The 18,102-nt window shown below is 41.9% G+C and overlaps 1 protein-coding gene across 4 annotated transcripts in view; it reads left to right on the top strand.

Annotated features, from left to right (window-relative positions):
• CTNNA3 (catenin alpha 3) overlaps positions 1 to 18,102 on the top strand; it is a 1,001,628-nt gene that overhangs the window by 813,601 nt on the left and 169,925 nt on the right. For all 4 annotated transcript variants that reach the window (XM_077350757.1, XM_077350756.1, XM_077350758.1 and 1 more), the window contains one exon: positions 7,000 to 7,151. In XM_077350757.1, coding sequence (XP_077206872.1) covers positions 7,000 to 7,151 — 152 coding nt within the window. The remainder of the gene's footprint in view (positions 1 to 6,999; positions 7,152 to 18,102) is intronic.

Here is an 18,102-nt window from a genome sequence, read left to right as displayed (position 1 = left end):
GTTTATGTGCCAAGCTTTGAAATTTATTTGGAGCCACCAGTCTGATTAGAAAACGGAGGATCCAAGTATCCTGTCACGTCAAATACCTCACATTGCTATCATATTGAGATAGTATTTTTCCTGGATTGAAGATTCAGCTCAGTACCTGGATCGCTGAACTGATTTCCCTTTATCCTCCTTCCCTGGTTCATTTTTTTTTTGTAACACCATCTACTAAATGCATTTCTTGAAATGTGCAGGCATTGGTTTGGATTAAGTAGAAAAGATCCTTGATTTTTAGCAATTCCCACTACCAGTAACAGCCCTCTGGCTCCTCTTTCATGCTGTTCCTGAGGACCCCCTGCCCCCCAAATATAGACTTTGAGGGACATTTCAGGATGGAGTGAGATGGGAGAGGTGAAGACATTGCTCACATGTCCTTTGGGGCAGTGGTCCCCAACCTTTTTATCACCCGGGACCACTCAACGCTTGACAACTTTACTGAGGCCCGGTGGGGGGGGGTAGTTTACTCCTCTACTCTCAACCACTGCCCTAACGCTCTCTGATCACTGTGTAATGTTTAAACATCCCTTCAAAATAAGATATAGACACGCCACAACAATGAATATAAGGAACATTTTATTTTCATGGAAATTTTAACTCATGACAATGACAAATCAATGGGAACCCTGAGATTGTTCCTCTGCAACGAGATTGTCCCATCTGGGAGTGATGGGAGACAATGACACCCGAAGTGTGTTGTAAAGGGCCGGGGAGGGGGGATGAAGTAAAGGGCCGGGGGGGGGGGGAGAAGGCATCCTTCGGGGCCCACCTCCAATTAGTCGACGGACCACATGTGGTCAGCGGCCCACAGGTTGGGGATCGCTACTTTGGGGCACTGAGGCTTTTAGTGGACTCCAATCCATTGGTTGCCCTCACCTATAAAAAAGATGAAGTTCATTCATTTTGACACTTGTGGGTTTTTCAGGCTCTGTGGCCAGGGTCTGGTGGTTTCACCAGTAAGACCGTTTACGCACTGGGAACTTCACTGCCCCAGCTCTTGTGCAGGAGCACAAATCAGTGGTGGATGAGGCATAGCGGGCCAAATACTCCCCTGTGTGAGTACAGGAAGGGGTGGAGCAAGCTGCCATGACTAAAACTCCAGCCTGGCATGAAACCTCCAGAGCATAAATGGTCTAACTGTGTCTGGCGTCTTCAGAGGTATCAACAGAAGAAACAGGGAACTTTTCTAAGACAATAAGTTTGTAATAATATATACAATGAGTAAATTCAATTTCTTTTAATTCTTTTATATATATAAGGAAAGGCGATAGGATTTTGCCACCTTTGATACTACAAACTGTTTTTGGAGGATTGGAGGCTTCAACCACTGATGAAGCCAACGAAAACGGATTGTATCTAGAAGCTGTTATGGTTGTTCCTTCTGGTATATAAAAGATGTAAAAGAAATTGAATTTTTTGTATATATTATTACAAACTTATTGCCTTAGAAATGTTGCCTGTTTCTTCTGTTGATTGTTCATTGTGAACCTTTCGTTTTTTTGTACTGTCTTCAGTGTTATGACATGGCAAGATGGGGATCTCTCCGTGCCAAAGTGTGGCATCTTCCCATGTTGTCGAGTCCTGTCTCTGAAGATGCCAGCCCAGTTACCAGCAAAACATCAGGAACTAACACTACCAGACCACAACCTCCCAGCCTGAAAAACTCACAAAAGCCATGAAAGCCTTTGACAATTCATTTGTTAATTTTAATAATAATTACAGCATCTGGAGTGAGACAACTACATCTATTAACACATTTAACTGATGTTTCTACATCTGCTTACCTCCTATGTCCCACCTACATTGAGCACACCTCACTCCAAACTCAGACGTTGTTCCTGTCACTGTTTCTTGTTCCCTATAGCCTCATATCAACAGTGCTAAGTGAGATTTTATAGAGTTATTGTCTCCCTTGGCTCTGAGCAGAAGGCTCCGAAATAGTAGTTATCCCAGCATGCCCCAGACCCAGCAGTCCTGAGAGGCTGTTTCTTCTTCTGCCAAGTGATGCCCTGGAGCCCTCAATATCAGTGTGCCTCATCCCATTCAGGGTGCCTCTTCTGGATAGCATCCAGCAGGGAGATTTGATAGGAAAGAGTTACATCTCAGGGGCATTATAGAGCTCTACAATGATGCCTGAATTTATAGATTTACTAGAAAATATTCATATTCTCCCATATGTCCTTAAACTCCATGGTGGCTGTCAACGTAGCAACAAGTTGCAAGAACACAACACAAACTGACAGTACCTTATCAGAAAGAAAATAGTGCACAGATTAAAATTGCGAAGGTTTAAAACACAGCTAAATCTGCTAAACAGATTTTCCCTCCACCCAATATCCTCTAGGACAAAGCTGTGTTACACACCTTCCTAAATGTATCAAATGCATTTACTCTGGTACACCATTCCTGAACCTAATTGTTACACATAATAGTATATAGGAAGATGGTGTCTAACATCTCCATGGGTTCCAATCTATGAAGAGTTTTAGAGGCAGTACTCAGCAACTGGCAGAAGGGCTGTCAACAAGGATACGGGACAAGAGGGTGCTTCAGTTCCAACTGTGTTGTCATGTCACTTCCAGTTTAAAAAAAAAAATTGATTGCTCTAGGAATGCTAGAAACTCTGTGATAAAACCACAGAGTTTCTGGCAATTCCTAGAGCTACCCTTTGTTACTTCTTAGTTTATTACTAGAAGAGACATGATGCTGCATCTGGCATCATTTTTTTTTTAAGTTCTCACCCTTCTGCTCTGAATAGCGATGGGCAATAGGAGGCAGAGGCGGGATAACTGAGGTCTTGTTAGCCTGCAAAATAATAAGCAGTACTTTAAACTTGGCCTGAAAATGAATATGTAAGGAGTGCAGTTGTTGCAGTGCTGGAACTGTACATTCTGTGTGGCTGACCACAGACAGGAGTTTTGCTGATACACTTTGTACCAGATGAAACTTCTGAGAGGTCATTCATGTAGGGAAAAGGAAGATGTCATAAAGACTTTTACTGACTGATTCTGTGTGTGTTATGTGTCATCAAGTCACTTCTGACTTATGGCAACCCTATGAATTAACATACTCCAAAACATCCTAGCATCAACACCCATGCTCAGGTCATGCAAAACTGAAGGCCATGGCTTCCTTGATTGAGTCAATCTGTCACTTGTTGGGTCTTCCTCTCTTTCTGCTGCCTCTAACTTTTCCTAGAATTATTTCCAGTGACTCTTCTCTTAATGTGATCACAGTACAATAGAATAAGTTTGGTTGTTTTAGCTCCTAAGAGGCGTTCAGGCTTTTAATTTTTTTTTTTGTCTTTTTGATGTTCAGTTGTAATCCTGCTTTGGCACTTTCTGCTTTAACTTTCATTAATAGTCATTTCACGTCTTCACTGCTTTCTGCCGGTTATGTGTTTTTATCTGTATATCTCAAATTATTAATATTCCTCCAACAATTTTCTCTTGACCTTCATCTAAATCTTATCCAGTTTTTCCTTATATGTTCTGCATATCGACTAAAAAGATAAGGTGATAAAATACATCTTTGTCTGGCATCTTTGCCATTTGGAAACCATTCTGTCTCCATATTCTGTCCTAACAGTAGCTCTTTGTCCAGAATATAAATTGCTTTTTTGTGATCCAAACAGTCTGAAGTCTTGATGTAATCTATGGAACACAAATTGATATTCTTCTGAAATTGCCTTGTGTATTCCAGTAACCGCCGCAAATTTGCATTATGATCTCTATTGCCTGTTGCTTTTTTTTTTAATCCAGCTTGAACACTGCAATTCTATTTCCATATTTGGCAACAGTATCTGTGCTTGCATGAGGTATTAGTGCAGTGATCTGATAGTTTCCACACTCTTTGATGTCTCTTTTTTTCAGAACTGGAATGTATTCCAGTCTGTGGACTGTTTTGTTTCCCATCTTTGTTGGCGTGTTCTTATTAAGATCTGTAGCTCTGATGGATGATCTCTGCATTTAAACGTCTGATTCTATTTCTGTCATTTTTCACTATCACTTCTCATATATATTTAGCAATGTGTTGACATGGATATTAACCAGCTCATGAACTAAAGTTTGTGAAAAATTTGGGCAGTTCATGGTTCACAAAGTGAAGTGCATGGCGGGTTAACTGGTATCAATTTTCCACAAGGTTTCAAGATTTTTCTGGAGGTTCATGTTGGTTTATGAATAGATACATTTCCAGAGAAACTGTATCCTCTTGTAAAAAATGTTTACCGAATTTCAATGCTATGTGGGTGGGGCAGAATTCTCCAGTCTTGGAATCACTGTTGTCAATTTCAAACTAGTCGTGTCAGTTTCTATTGGGGTTTCCCCCAGTTTGCCAGCTTCCTCTCTTGCACACAGCTTATAAAATGCTACCCTTCATGGCTATATTTGTGACCCAGTGCATGACATTAGTCCTTTTAAGCTTGCAATACCAGTGGCACTCTGCAATTGCACTGGTACTGCTAGGCACTCTGTACATTGTATTGGTTCTGCTGAGCTTGCAAAAATACTCCCCTTTGTGATTGATCTAGCATTGTGAAATTGGCACTAGGTTCTGTTGTGCATTAGTGTATTGCACTAGTTCTCCAATCTCCCCTTGCTTGGATTGTGATTCTATGCTTGATGCAGTCTTGTTGAGCTGGCATTGCCACATATTGACACTGGGTTCTGCTGGGCACTCTGTGATTGAACTTATATTGCTGAGCACTCTCTACATTGTTTTGCTGGGCTTGCAAAAATGTCTCCTTGCTTGGATTGTGATTGAAACAGCATTGCCACATTAGCACTGCATTCTGCTGGGCACTAGTGCATTGCCCAGGTTCTGCTAGGCTTGTAAATCCACCACACACACACTTGCAGTGAAATTCTGCTGTAAACAATAGTCCTATTGAGTTGGCATTACCACAATAGCACTTGGTACTGTTGAGCTTGTAAAATTGCCCCCCTTTCCGTATCTACTACAGAGATTCTTTATTTTGACCTTATTCTTGTTGGGTTTGCACTACAGTGGCACTGGTTCTGCTGGGGTTGCGAAAATGCCCCCACCTCCAGTTTCTACTGCAGACAGTCTCTAGGAATTTGATTCTGTTCTTCTGGGCTTCCCCCCCCCCTTCTTTTTTTGCTGTTTTCCACTCACTCCATTGGAAACCATGGAGGGTTGTAGGGTTGCATCTTCTTGTTCCTTATAAATCCAATCCTCACCAAATTTGGAGAGCAGGTAGAGGAGAGTCAGACAGAGATCCCCTGTACATTTGGGGCATAAGCATGAATGTTAGTTGTGTTGATAGGCTCTGATTATAACCCCAGATTTGTACTACATCTTTCCTCACTATAACAGCACCTCCATTTCTTCTGTGTCTGTCAGTTCAGAGTAAACCACTTTGTTGTTGTTGTTGTTGTTTTAACTGCACGTGATCTAATCCAGTCCACTTTATTTCACTCACTCCCAGGATTGCAATGCTGAATATTCCATTTCTATGCAGTACTAAATAGGACTAGCCCATCACTGCAGTAGTATATGTTAGATTCTTCACCAGCATAATTATTCACAACTACTGCTGCCCAGCAGCTAAACTTCAAGGATTTCTATGCCCCCATCATCACGAAACTGTCCATTCTCTTCCACTGATGTGACCATTGATTTCTGAATAGGGTGGTTGCATCTTAGTCTGGTGTCTCAGCTCTGACCATTCTGCCTTGAGTGATTCTGTTAAGAGGTTAGCCTCTTGACAGTCTAAACTTCTTATGGTTTTGCTCTCAGCTTTGCTGACACATTCAAACCCTCTCAGCATGTTAAAGGAGTGCATCCAAGAGAGGAATTCGGAGTCTCTACAATGTTAAATTAGACAAAGGTGGATTTTAACTTGTCTGCGGTGCAAATATAAGATGTCACTATTTTCATTGGTGTAGGCCTGTGAACTATCACAGGGGTGGTGGAACTGGGAACACGATATGAACAGAGTGGAAGGTGTACTTGTCTTGCCTACAGCAATTTGTCAGATGATACTCATGAGTTAGTCAGAACTGCATAAGAATTTGGCGAACTTGGAGAACGATCTAGCTGAGCAAAAGAAGCTGATTTAGAGTGACTGTTTCTGTGTTGGACTTTGATGAAAAGTGGAAGTAACAATATTGTCCCCCTTGAAGTTGATTATTTCCAGATTGCCTTTGCAGTGATTATATGAGAACCGATCTGGGTTATCATCAAATCAAATGATACATCAGCATCAGATTATCTTCTTTCTTTTTCTTTTTTGCTTCACTATAATGCCAAGGCAATTTATCTAGCCTGAACAGATTACTGTTATATGAAGAGCAACACAGATTCATTGTCCACAGTTATAACCATATGCAAAAATTAATCTTTCTCCATTTAACTAGGCTGTCTCTCTCTTTCCCCCCCCCCTTTTTTTTTACTAAAGATCCTTTAAAACCATTTAGAGAGCTCTAAAGTGCTTTCCAGAGAGGGCTCCAGATGGTTAAAAGCTATTCAAGCAGGACCAGCAGCATCACAAAGAGGTTTTCTGGAGCCGTCTTTTTGCAAATCAAACAATCCATTTCCCCCGTCTCACATTCAAAGTCGTACAATGCAGTCAGCAAAGCACCTAATAACTATTGGTTACTTACGCTGTACTCCCAGCAATCTATGTACAAGAGTGAGATTTTCAGCATTTTTAAATATGAAGATATGTTTTGATTCACCTAGTTTTTGTTAGGAGGCTCCTTGAGAAGTGATGCTTGATTTAAACTAGCAAACTCCTGAAATCCGCCTACACCCCTTGTTACATTTTGTATCTCCAGCTGTCTATATTATATTTCCTTTCCCACGTCACTTTCCCTCCGTCAAGTTTCAAAAATAGATATGCATTGTGTCTGAAAACCAGAAGATGATGTCTGAAAGACATCCCATAGTTGTTTCTTCTATGTACCAATGTTTGTTTGCTATTCAATTTGACAGTGATTCCAGAATTTATCACTCAAGTCAACACTGCAATGGACAATTTAAGCAGGAATACGATTCAGCTGTTGGATGACAACCAGTTTGTGGACATCTCCAAGAAAGTCTATGATACCATTCATGACATCAGATGTTCCGTCATGATGATTCGGGTAAGAATCTTGATTGCCGCATTTGTTGCTAATTAATGAATACCAAATGTGTTCTTGTTCCAATACTTCTTATGAAGAAGAGCTAAACAAGGGAAATGGGGGCAAATATCAAAGAGTTTCAAATTGGAAAAGTTGCTGCTGAAGAAACTAAATTATAAAATTCTAGACTCACCTGTTGTAGACAAAATAGGTGCTGTGTGGCCCTACACTGTAGTTCTCAGATTACTCCAGAGGTGCATGAAGAAGTCACATTGCAGAGTAGCTCTCTATTAGGATAAGGAGGCCTGAGGTGGTAGAATCCTGTCTTACACTGGTCAGAATGCAGGTCGGGTATGATATCATTCAATGTTCTGGAAGGATTTTATTCAATAGTTCTTCAATAGGAATTCTCAATGGAATATAGTATTTTGATATAATTTGTGGTTCACATTGCAGAACTGTATTCTATGCATGTTATTTTCACACATTTCCTGTTGGCATGTCCCATGTTTATGTAAGAAAGGGGCATATGTATTGAATATGCTTGCTCCCATACAATCCTACCTGTCAGCTAAGAAAGGTGTCAGATCCCCATCGATTTTCTCAATGAGCACAATTGGTATCAGCAGCAAAAGCAATTGATTGAGGTAGCTCATGATTATTCTTTTTGCAACTTATTGAATAGGCAATACACTGATCAACTGAGATCAACTGTATGTATGCCAAGTCTGTCACTACTGTATAAATTCTATGAAATTGGGAACTTTACAGTAATATAACTTTGACCTTAGGATTCAAGTAAAGGGAGATCTCCAGCATGTGAAACCACCTAAGTACAAAGAGGTGTTAACATGAGCAAAGTTGGCACAACATTCTACCAGCATCCTGGTAGACCTTTGAAAAATTATGGGGCTCTTAATGTGCTTTTCAACTGCAAACATCCTTCAGGTCCTAGAAGCTATGGGGATGGGCTACAAGATGACAATACTGAGGGACATCTTTACAGTTCTGGATTTTGGCCAAATCCTAAAGTGCCTTAGATCCTGGGACCTAGAAACCACTGTCATTGCTGCTATGACCAATGTGTTCTTTAGGTGCCATCTTGACATACTGTTGATACAGAAGTGGGTTGGCTAATCTGTATATGTGTGATGGGATTTGGTTTGAGAGGATGCCATATCCCTCGAGCTGACAAAACACTGAAGAAATCGGACTCTGCTGCACCCCCATTATGCTAACTGGCCTGCCCTTGCACATTCCTTACCCCTATGCATATTATATACATGATGCAGAGTGAACACTTTGCTGTATTATCAATATGCTTGTTAGGTTTTCTCAGAGCAAAGTATAAATAGACCCTGCAAATGCATGGAATAAAGGCTTACAAAGGATGTTGCTGACTTTCTTTTTGATGGAGAGGAAATGAAGAAGTTCTGTTGCCTCTCAGACACCCACTTTAATATGCCTTGGTATGTGGCCAAAATGGATTTTTGTTTGTTTGTTTTCGAGAGCAACTTCTCAAATGCCAGTAGCAAAATACGGCACTTTGTGGGAACAGAGATGTATTTGGGCTTTCGGTATTGAGCCTCACAAGCCATGCATTCAGATATCGAATTAATAAATGAAGTGAGAAGTCTTGAAATAGCTACTCCTGGTCTTGCACTTATAGTTCTGAAAAATTATGTACAAGCTTCTTTCGTTGACATTTGCCCTTTTGAGCTCTCATCTGGGTAGTAGGACGCGTGGATCTGGAGATGTCTGCCTCCCTTCTTTGCCGCAGTTGTAGAGTGGGACAAGTAAAAAATAAGAAAAAATTGAGTTGGAGGATGCGACAAGCGAGATGTCGGGTCAGTGAGGCCGCTTGGAAAGTAGATGGGGAAAGAGGCGCCTTCTGTAAATAAAAGCCATGATTTAATGAAATGTGTGCCAAGCCCCCCTTGAGGAACTGTGCTCTTCTTTGATTGCATTGTACCATCCCTTATAATTCTGTAGCTGTTTTATTGGAGCAGGAATTCATCCTGTGTTTTCAGTTTAAGTGAATCCCCCTGGGAATTTAGGAATATTAAGGCCTCCTCAGAGGTGCAATGTGAGCCAGGGCCTCTGAATTTCTCTCCAGTTTTGCTTCCAATTAAATGTGCAAATATCCTCATGGCATGCGCTGGGAGGCATGGCTTGTTAGGGAAGGATGAGCAACACTCATTATTGTTCTGTAGCGGCACCAGAGCTTTCCCGCATTAAGTATTCTTTTTCGGTATCCTTCTGACGATCCACTGGGATTGGCTGTGGATGTGCGGACGGTGTGTTTTTTGATAGACATCTTGCATTTTAAATTTGTACAATACGTATTGCAGTGCCTACTTTCATTGCACAGCGTAAACGACAGATTCTCGGGAGAATTTTGTATTGGGGAGCAATTTAGAAACATCCACGTTGACGGTCCTGCCATCATTCCTTGATACTTGATAGCTCAAGGGCAGCTACCACTCGGATATTCCAGACTGTGAGAAGCGGATAGTTTTCCATACATTTATGTAGCCATGTATTATGTCTAAATGCATCCATTTATTATCTAAATGTATCCATTTGTGGCTTCATTTGGCTAGGCACGCATTTATGACTCATGGTAACCCTTTCCTCCATTTATTTCACCCCTCCATTTCATTGTCCCCTACCAAGTGGTTGCCCTTTTGATCTGTCCTGGTACCTGTCCCTATTTGTCTTGCTAATGCTATTTAGTGGACAGCCAGAAGTGCCGTATCTGTGTCCTTGATTCAATTTCTTTGTTTTTCTTAACAGAGGGTTGTTTAGGTCTTTCATGTCGCAGAGCCTGTTTCCCACTGAAAACTGGAGCCATGGGATGGGTGGGTGCAGGAGAACCTATATAAGCTTAGCTCTGTTATTGTCCATTAGTCTTGGCAACGTATTGATCTAGTTCACCCACGTTTTCTCAATAGACTTATCTTCTCACCAAGTCAAAGTCTGTTATTGTGGCAATCAGTGGCAAGTTTTCCAAGAGCTAATCCACAGCTGTGAAGTAACAACTGATGAGCTATCCAACTATAGCACACTCCTGCAAAGGGATTTAGTGCTTTGACTTCTGAACCCACTACTTTTTTATATACAGCATGAATATACATTTATCTAGTAACAAGTCAGACTGCCTTTTGTCTGGTCACTTGTGGAGATTAAGTATCATTTCAGCACTATAAAGAAGGAACCCTCTATAGTCAAAACCGGAAATAAGTCTAAGGTTTGATGGAGCATCTAAGTAATCCTGAATGCAGGCCACTTGACCCCTCTTTAGAAAACACACACACACCTTTATTCTTAATTAGGACTTCCTGTGATTTGACAGACAGAAGTGCAGAAAGGAAGGTAGCATTGGAATCATAGGGAACATTCTCCCCCCCCCCCTCTGTTTATCCTTACAGCACAACAGCCCTATGAGGTTGATTGGACTGAGAGAGTAAGACTGGCCAGCAAGCACCTATGGCAGTATGGAGAGCATGGATGCTACGCCAATCAGTATATCATTTTGGTGCCTGCAGACATCACTCTGCATTTGCTTGTTGCTGGACCATTGATTCATCTGTATTAAACCTGGTAATGCAGGAAGAAGACAAAGAATAGCTTTCTGTTTTGTTGCGCTTCCACCAAGCAGAGACGGATACCTGATCTTTTGCTATGTAATAGATGATGCACTGTGCTTCCTCCCTCTTTGCAAAAAACCTGCCATCTAGAGCAGCCTTTTCTAATCTTTTGTCCATTGAGGAATCCCAGAAGAGGTGCCATGCCCCTTCAGAGAAATGGGCATGGAAGTAAGATGCAAGAGGCAGCCAATGGATCATTTCCCCTTTCCATTGTGGGGGAAGAGACTAGACCAGCAAAGCAACAGGGGAAGTGAGCTCCAGTGCTGGTTAGTGATGTCAACGACCATCTGAACTTATGGGAAAGGCCGTGTAGCCTCTGGGAAGCCCTAATGAAACCCCAGTGTCCCCCAGAACCCTGGTTGGGAACCTCTGCAGTAGAGATCTGGTTCAGATGTTAAATAAATGTCCTTAACAAATGCAATGATTGGCTTCTCTTAAAAAAAGGAAGATAATGTTATATCACCTTTCCATTTTCTTTCCAGAGAGCTGTGCAGTCAGCCAAAATATGTCCAATATTCAACCTGCCCTCCATTTTGATTCAGTCTTACAAATCCTTCAGTTCAAATGCAGGACTTTTGCTAGAATGGCATTAGGGAATATAAATTGCAATATCTGTAAGCAAATTTAGATAAACAGGATTGATTTGAGAAGTCCCTCCCCCACCCAACTGATATGGTTAATTTCTCAAGTGAGGACTCTTTGGAAATGGCTTTCAGACTGAGAGACAGAGTGGCTATGCCAATGTTCTAACTAGCAACTGCTATAGCTGAGACTGGATTACGTTGATTCGTGGATCAAAGTTCCAGTGTCAATTAAAATGTGAATTCGGGTGCAAATGCACAATGTACAACCACAATTTGAAGACCGTATAGTTTTACTTATGGTATTGGATGTATTTACATCACCCTGGCATCAATCATAGGCCTGATGGAGGAGTGGCATTTTACAGGCTCTGTGGAATCTTGGCAACTCCGTCAATTGTGAGTTTCAGGAAGCAGAACAAGATTAAAGCATCTTGCATCACCCTCAAGGCGAATATCTTGTGGCATATACTTTCACCTGTCAGCTAAAGAAACATTCATGCATGATATGTACCTTAATCTAGCGATCCCCAACCTGTGGGCTGCGGACTACATGTGGTCCATTGACTAATTGGAGGTGGGCTGTGAAGGACATCTCCCCCCCCCCCGGCCCTTTACTTCACCCCCCCCCCCGGCCCTTTACAACACACTTCGGGTGTCATTGTCTCCCATCACTCCCAGATGGGACTATCTCGTTGCAGAGAAACAGCTCAGGGTTCCCATTGATTTGTCATTGTCATGAGTTAAAATTTCCATGAAAATAAAATGTTCCTTATGTTCATTGTTGTGGCATGTCTGTATCTTATTTTGAAGGGATGTTTAAACATTACCATAGTGATCAGAGAGCGTTAGGGCAGTGGCTGAGAGTAGAGGAGTAAACTACCCCCCCCCCCACCAGGCCTCAGTAAAATTGTCAAGCGTTGAGTGGTCCCCAGTGATAAAAAGGTTGGGGACCACTGCCTTAATCCATGGAATTTTATGCCACGATAACTTGGTTTGTTTTTCCAATGCCACAAGACACCTTTTTTTGGTTTAGTATTCAGGACAATTTCACTAAGTCCAGGTAAGGAGTTAAAATAATCAGCTCCTGCATATGCACAAACAATATCTGGTAATCTCTCAGCTGCCTAGTCTGCTGTGTTCTAATTATGCACAAGAATGACACACAAATTCCAAGAGATCTATTTTTTAAATGCAAACAATATAATCGTCTGAGCACCAGGGGGATTGCCTCGCGGTAAAAATGAATACCGTGATCAGGAGACATTTGCATTTATGAGCCCATCACTTTCAAACTTTGCAATATCGTTGTTTACTAATAAGGACTTGCATTTTCTTTCCTCGCTTAACTTTATTCACGGCATTCATCAAATACAAACCTTACACGAGAAGAAAACGCTGAAAGTAAGCATAATATATAAGAATTCTGCACAATGCAACCCTTTTTTCTTTCTTTTTAAAGAGCCCGCTAAGTCTGGATAATTATTTTTCTTGTTTGCTGTGTATGTGAAGCAGACATCCCCACTGAGTGTAATACAAACCATGAGCAGGATTTTGTTTTTTTCTTATGTTTAATTAATGGGTCAAGTCATTATTTTTTTTCTCAAATGCCTTTTGGAGAGAACACTTTGTAAAGAACTACTCAAATCTTATGGGACCAAAGAAGACAGAGAGTAAAAAGACTACCTGAACACTTAGAAACTTAAAAGCCTGGCTGGACCAGACTAGTAGTCCATATTGTCTGGCAACCTTTACCAGTGGGCAACCAGTTGCCTTTAATGACTAACAAATTGGGCACAAAGGCCATCTACTGTTGTTACTTCTAGCAGTGGCATTGAGCTGTTTTCTGCCTCTGACTGTGGAGGTTTCCTTTAGCCACTGATATATTTTTAGAAGAAGAAGAGTTGGCTTTTATACCCTGCTTTTCACTGTCCGTAGAGCCTCTTGTGGCGCAGAGTGGTAAGGCAGTGACTTGCTGTCTGAATCTGTCTGCCCATGAGGCTGGGAGTTCAATCCCAGCAGCCGGCTCAAGGTTGACTCAGCCTTCCATCCTTCCGAGGTCGGTAAAATGAGTACCCAGCTTGCTTGCTGGGGGGTAAACGGTAATGACTGGGGAAGGCACTGGCAAACCACCCCGTATTGAGTCTGCCATGAAAACGCTAGAGAGCGTCACCCCAAGGGTCAGACATGACTCGGTGCTTGCACAGGGGATACCTTTACCTTTACCTTTCACTGTCCGAAGGAGTCTCAAATGACCTTCCAATCGCCTTCCCTTCCTCTCCCCACAACAGACACTCTGTGAGGTAGGTGAGGCTGAGTGAGCTTCTGACAGGACTGCTCGGTCAGATCACCACTATCAGGGCTGTGACGAGCCCAAGGTCATCCAGATGGTTGCATGTGGAGGAGTGGGGAATCAATCCAAGCTTACCAGATTAGAAGCCACCCCTCTTAACCACTATATCACACTGGCTCCTTAGGGATGCCAGTCTCCAGGGTTCTACCTGGAATTATAGCTAACCTCCTGGAATTATAGCTAATCTTGAGACTACAGAGATCAATTCCCTTGGAGAAAATGGCTGCTTTGGCGGGTGGCATTGTACCCTCTTGTGGCGCAGAGTGGTAAGGCAGCCATCTGACAGCTTTGCCCATGAGGCTGGGAGTTCAATTCCAGCAGCCGGCTCAAGGTTGACTCAGCCTTCCATCCTTCCGAGGTCGGTAAAATGAGTACCCAGCTTGCTGGGGGGTAAATGGTAATGACTGGGGAAGGCACTGGCAAACCACCCCGTATTGAGTCTGCCATGAAAACGCTAGAGGGCGTCACCCCAAGGGTCAGACATGACTCGGTGCTTGCACAGGGGATACCTTTACCTTTACCTTTACCTTTATTGTACCCCACTGAGGTCCCAGTCCTCCCCCAGGCTCCATCCCCAAATCTTCCCAACCTAGATCTGGCAACCCAATGTACTGCCTAACCCTGCCTGATAGCTGAAGTCCTATCTTTGTCCATTTGAAGGGTAGATGTTTCTTTTTAAATTAGGACATTAATTCTGTCACTACCGTTTCTGAGTGTGTGCAGTGCAGTTGCAGAATTATGGCATCCATACAGCCTTGCTCATAACTGGGTAAACTTTATAATTTTCCCCCCTTTTCTTTTAAGGACCAAGGAGTGCAAGTACGGTGACTTGTGGTCGGTCTGGCCTTGTGGGTTGCTTCGGTGTGCTAAGTTTAATTTTTGGCTTGCTTTTTCCAGTACCTACCAAGAAAATAATGCTTTTGTCCTCCATTCCCCTTCCCGCCTTGTCCTGAAATGACGAGTTACTATTAAGCTGATCTCTGCCCGTCTACTTCTTCACAAGTCCTTTTGATCCCTTCTGATTTACTGTCAGAGTCCTCAAAATGCATCTTTATTTTTTTCCTCTGACTTTTATCCCTGGAGAACTACTAAAGATGGATTTCTCTCCTGATTATTATTACAACACAAGGTTCAGAAGTTAAGGTTTGTGGGTCATATGGCAGAGTCCAATAAACATGCCCATTTTCTGCCTTCGCTTGTAGTTGTTTCAGTTTTCAAGTGATGTATTTTTGATGTTAGGATCACTCCATTATTTTTTTGTTTTGAAAGCAGCATATAGATCTTAAGAAAAATAAGTACTATAGATCTTACCCATCTTCCCAGTTCCAGGAACTTGTGATTTAGCACTCTTAGTGCATATACTCTCTCTTTTTCTTTCTCCCCCTTTTCTTCCACTGGTGATAATATGAAGCTTCACAGCCTGCAGGTTTCCCACCACTGTTCAACAGTCCAGCACAGAGAAAATGGATAGGGCTTACAGCCTTGAGACAGAGCTTGAATAAAGAAGCCTGTAGGCGCCTGTAGATAATGAATTTTGCAGGATCAGACCAGGGCTATCTACAAAGGAGGTCAAGAAGGCAACAACTTTCCCTAGTTGTTATCTTTTAACAGTTGGTCTTCAGACGTCCTCTGAACAAGGAGATGCATCGTGGTTAATGACTTAATTTTCTCCAAGAATCTGTTTCCTTTGGAAGCTTTAAGTTTCACCCAGGCAAGTCTAAAGTCCCATCCCTCAAAAACCTTCCCAGAAGTGGCCTAGTGTGTCACATATTATGCACTTTGGGGGAGGTCCTACGTGAATGGAAGCGTCAGTGGATTGGGCATACCATCTAGCCTGCACTCAGATGACAGTACGCGTCTGAGTGCACTTGTTCTCTGCACTGCAAATGAGTTTGCAATATATTTGTTGCGATATATATTTTTATTTTCATAAAGATAAAGATAGAGCAGAACAAATAGTATAAATTGTTAATACAAAGAAAGATAGGTTATGCTCTTCATTTGATACACTTAATCCCCCATTTCATGTCCCCTTTTAGTTTATTTTCTTAAATAATTCAGATAAGGGCCCCATTGTTCTTGGAACACCTCTTCTGTTTTTCCATTAACTATCAGTGTCAGTTTGGCCATCTTAGCAAAGTCCGCTAGTTTCTTCAACCAGTCTTCTATCGAAGGTAGTTCTTGCGTTTTCCATTTCTTGGCCAGGACTAGTCTTGCTGCCGTCATCACATAGAAGAATAAACTTTGGGTATGAGCTGGGAGGCACTGCGGAGGTAGACTTAATAGCATAGATTCAGCTTTCATAGGAAATCTAAGACCCCACATTTTCTGCACAATGGTGTGTATTTTTGCCCAGAACTTATAACCTTTTTCACATTTCCACCACATATGGAAGAAAGAACCTGCTTTGTCACCACATTTCCAGCATTTGTTATCACATTTTTTAGCAATTTTGGCAATCACTTTTGGTGTCACGTACCACCTGTAAAACATTTTATACCAGTTTTCTTTAAGTATTTGGCTATTAGTATACTTAGGAATTCTAGACCATGCTAGTTCCCATTGTTCTGTTGTCACATTTGTCTCAATATTTTGCATCCATGTAATCATACATGGCTTAACCCGTTCCATTTCCGTCTCATACCTTAATAACAGTTTATATATTTGACCCTGCAAGTGAGGCTTATCTTGAATTACCAAATTTTCAAATTCTGGTATTGGAGCCAAGTTACACTTTATTTGTTGATGGCGAACCGCTGTTAGTTCAGCCGCCTCTTAAGAGGCCCCTAAGCCTGGGAGTCCAGGACGTAGGTCAAACTTCCCCAAAACACAGGCTCCACCTATGCCAGCCTGCCAGCTGTGACAGTAACATCTGCGACACAAACTCTACTTGATAGCAACCAACATCAACCAAAGTCCACTCACTAAACCCTTTCAACTCCAGGGCGGGTAGGTGGGAAGAACCAACCTCTGCTGGCACCAGGTGCAAAACAGGCTGGGCCAGTGCATGTCGCACTATTTATGGCCCGAGCCTGCCCTGCCCCAGTGTTTACATGATGGAGCGTCTGCTGGACATGCTTCACGCACATCCTCTTCTTCGCACCTTTTCCTGTGTGCCGGTGCCACCGCCCATCAACGGGGAGGCTCTGGGTAAGTCAGGCCAATTTATTCTATACATCTTGAATACAATTCCTAATTCCTAATACAGTCGAATAAACACTCTTTGGTATCTTGCAAGGGCAAAAACAGTTTAGTTCCTCTCTTATACCTGCTAGGGTCAATGCCCTAGCTTGGTGTGTAGTTTTCAACTTTTATTGCTACAATATAAGAGGCTAGAGACTTACTGTTTTATTATATTTCTATACCATCCTCCCATCAGGCTCAGGGCAGTATCCATATAACAAAGTGGAAGTACATATAAAGAAGAAGAACAGCATAATTCAAAAATTCGGTAAACAATTTTTAAAAAGGAAGTTGGGAATTTGGGGGGAGCTGGTACACATACTGGTATAATCTTGTATCAGTAGAACCATATTGTCATGTCACTAAAATAAAAAGTCTCCAGGCAAAGAGTGAAGAAATGGCTGCTATAGAGGCAGAGCTGGGGAAAATGTTGGCTATATAAGTGGAAAAGTCTGAATTTTTCCACCCAAACACCAACTATTGTGGCTTTACTGTGATCTTTCCCCAGACTCAACCAGGTTGAGAAAAATCAGAGAAAAATATGATCTACCCCCCCTGGAGGTACACCAATATGGGAAAATGGGAGGGGGGACCCTTCTCAAAAGCATTGAACTAAGGCCAGATGTGACTTTGGCTTTTATATTGCATAATAATATGTCACCTTCCTGGAAATTCTTACATTCTCTCTGTGGTCCAGGAATCATTCCCGTGATTTACATTGCCAATTTCAGAATCGTCATTTTTGACAGTGAAAATAGATGAAATGTTTAATTGAAAGTGATATCTTATTTCATGCTAATTTGAAATCCAGGTTATCTATGACTTGTAGTCTTCTGCAGTGCATTTGCTCATCAAGTCTTGTTATATAGGACTGGTTGCTCCCCTGCAGAGTAAAAGGTATGTCACATAATACCTACAATCATGATAGCAAGTAGCTGAAATTTGGAGTTTGGGGCTGTTCAGTGCTGGCTTTCTGAACCCCCAGGTGACCGTGCTGTCTTGCACAATCTGTTCTTTGAGAAGTCACTTCTAAATCAGTACTATGTAGGTTTGGCTTGAGAGTATGTTTGGAATTAAAATGTTGTGGTTGCAAATCCTTGATCACTTTACACAGCAAGAAATTAGTCCCTTTCCATTAACAACACCCCCTGCCGAAATAGAATCCTCTAATCCTGCTGACTTTGATATACTTAGAAGAGTATAAG

This window comes from Paroedura picta, chromosome 8, assembly GCF_049243985.1.
Source record: "Paroedura picta isolate Pp20150507F chromosome 8, Ppicta_v3.0, whole genome shotgun sequence".
Taxonomy (NCBI): Eukaryota; Metazoa; Chordata; class Lepidosauria; order Squamata; family Gekkonidae; genus Paroedura; species Paroedura picta.
Note: the sequence above shows the minus strand (reverse complement) of the source record. Positions and strands in the feature narration are given on the sequence as shown.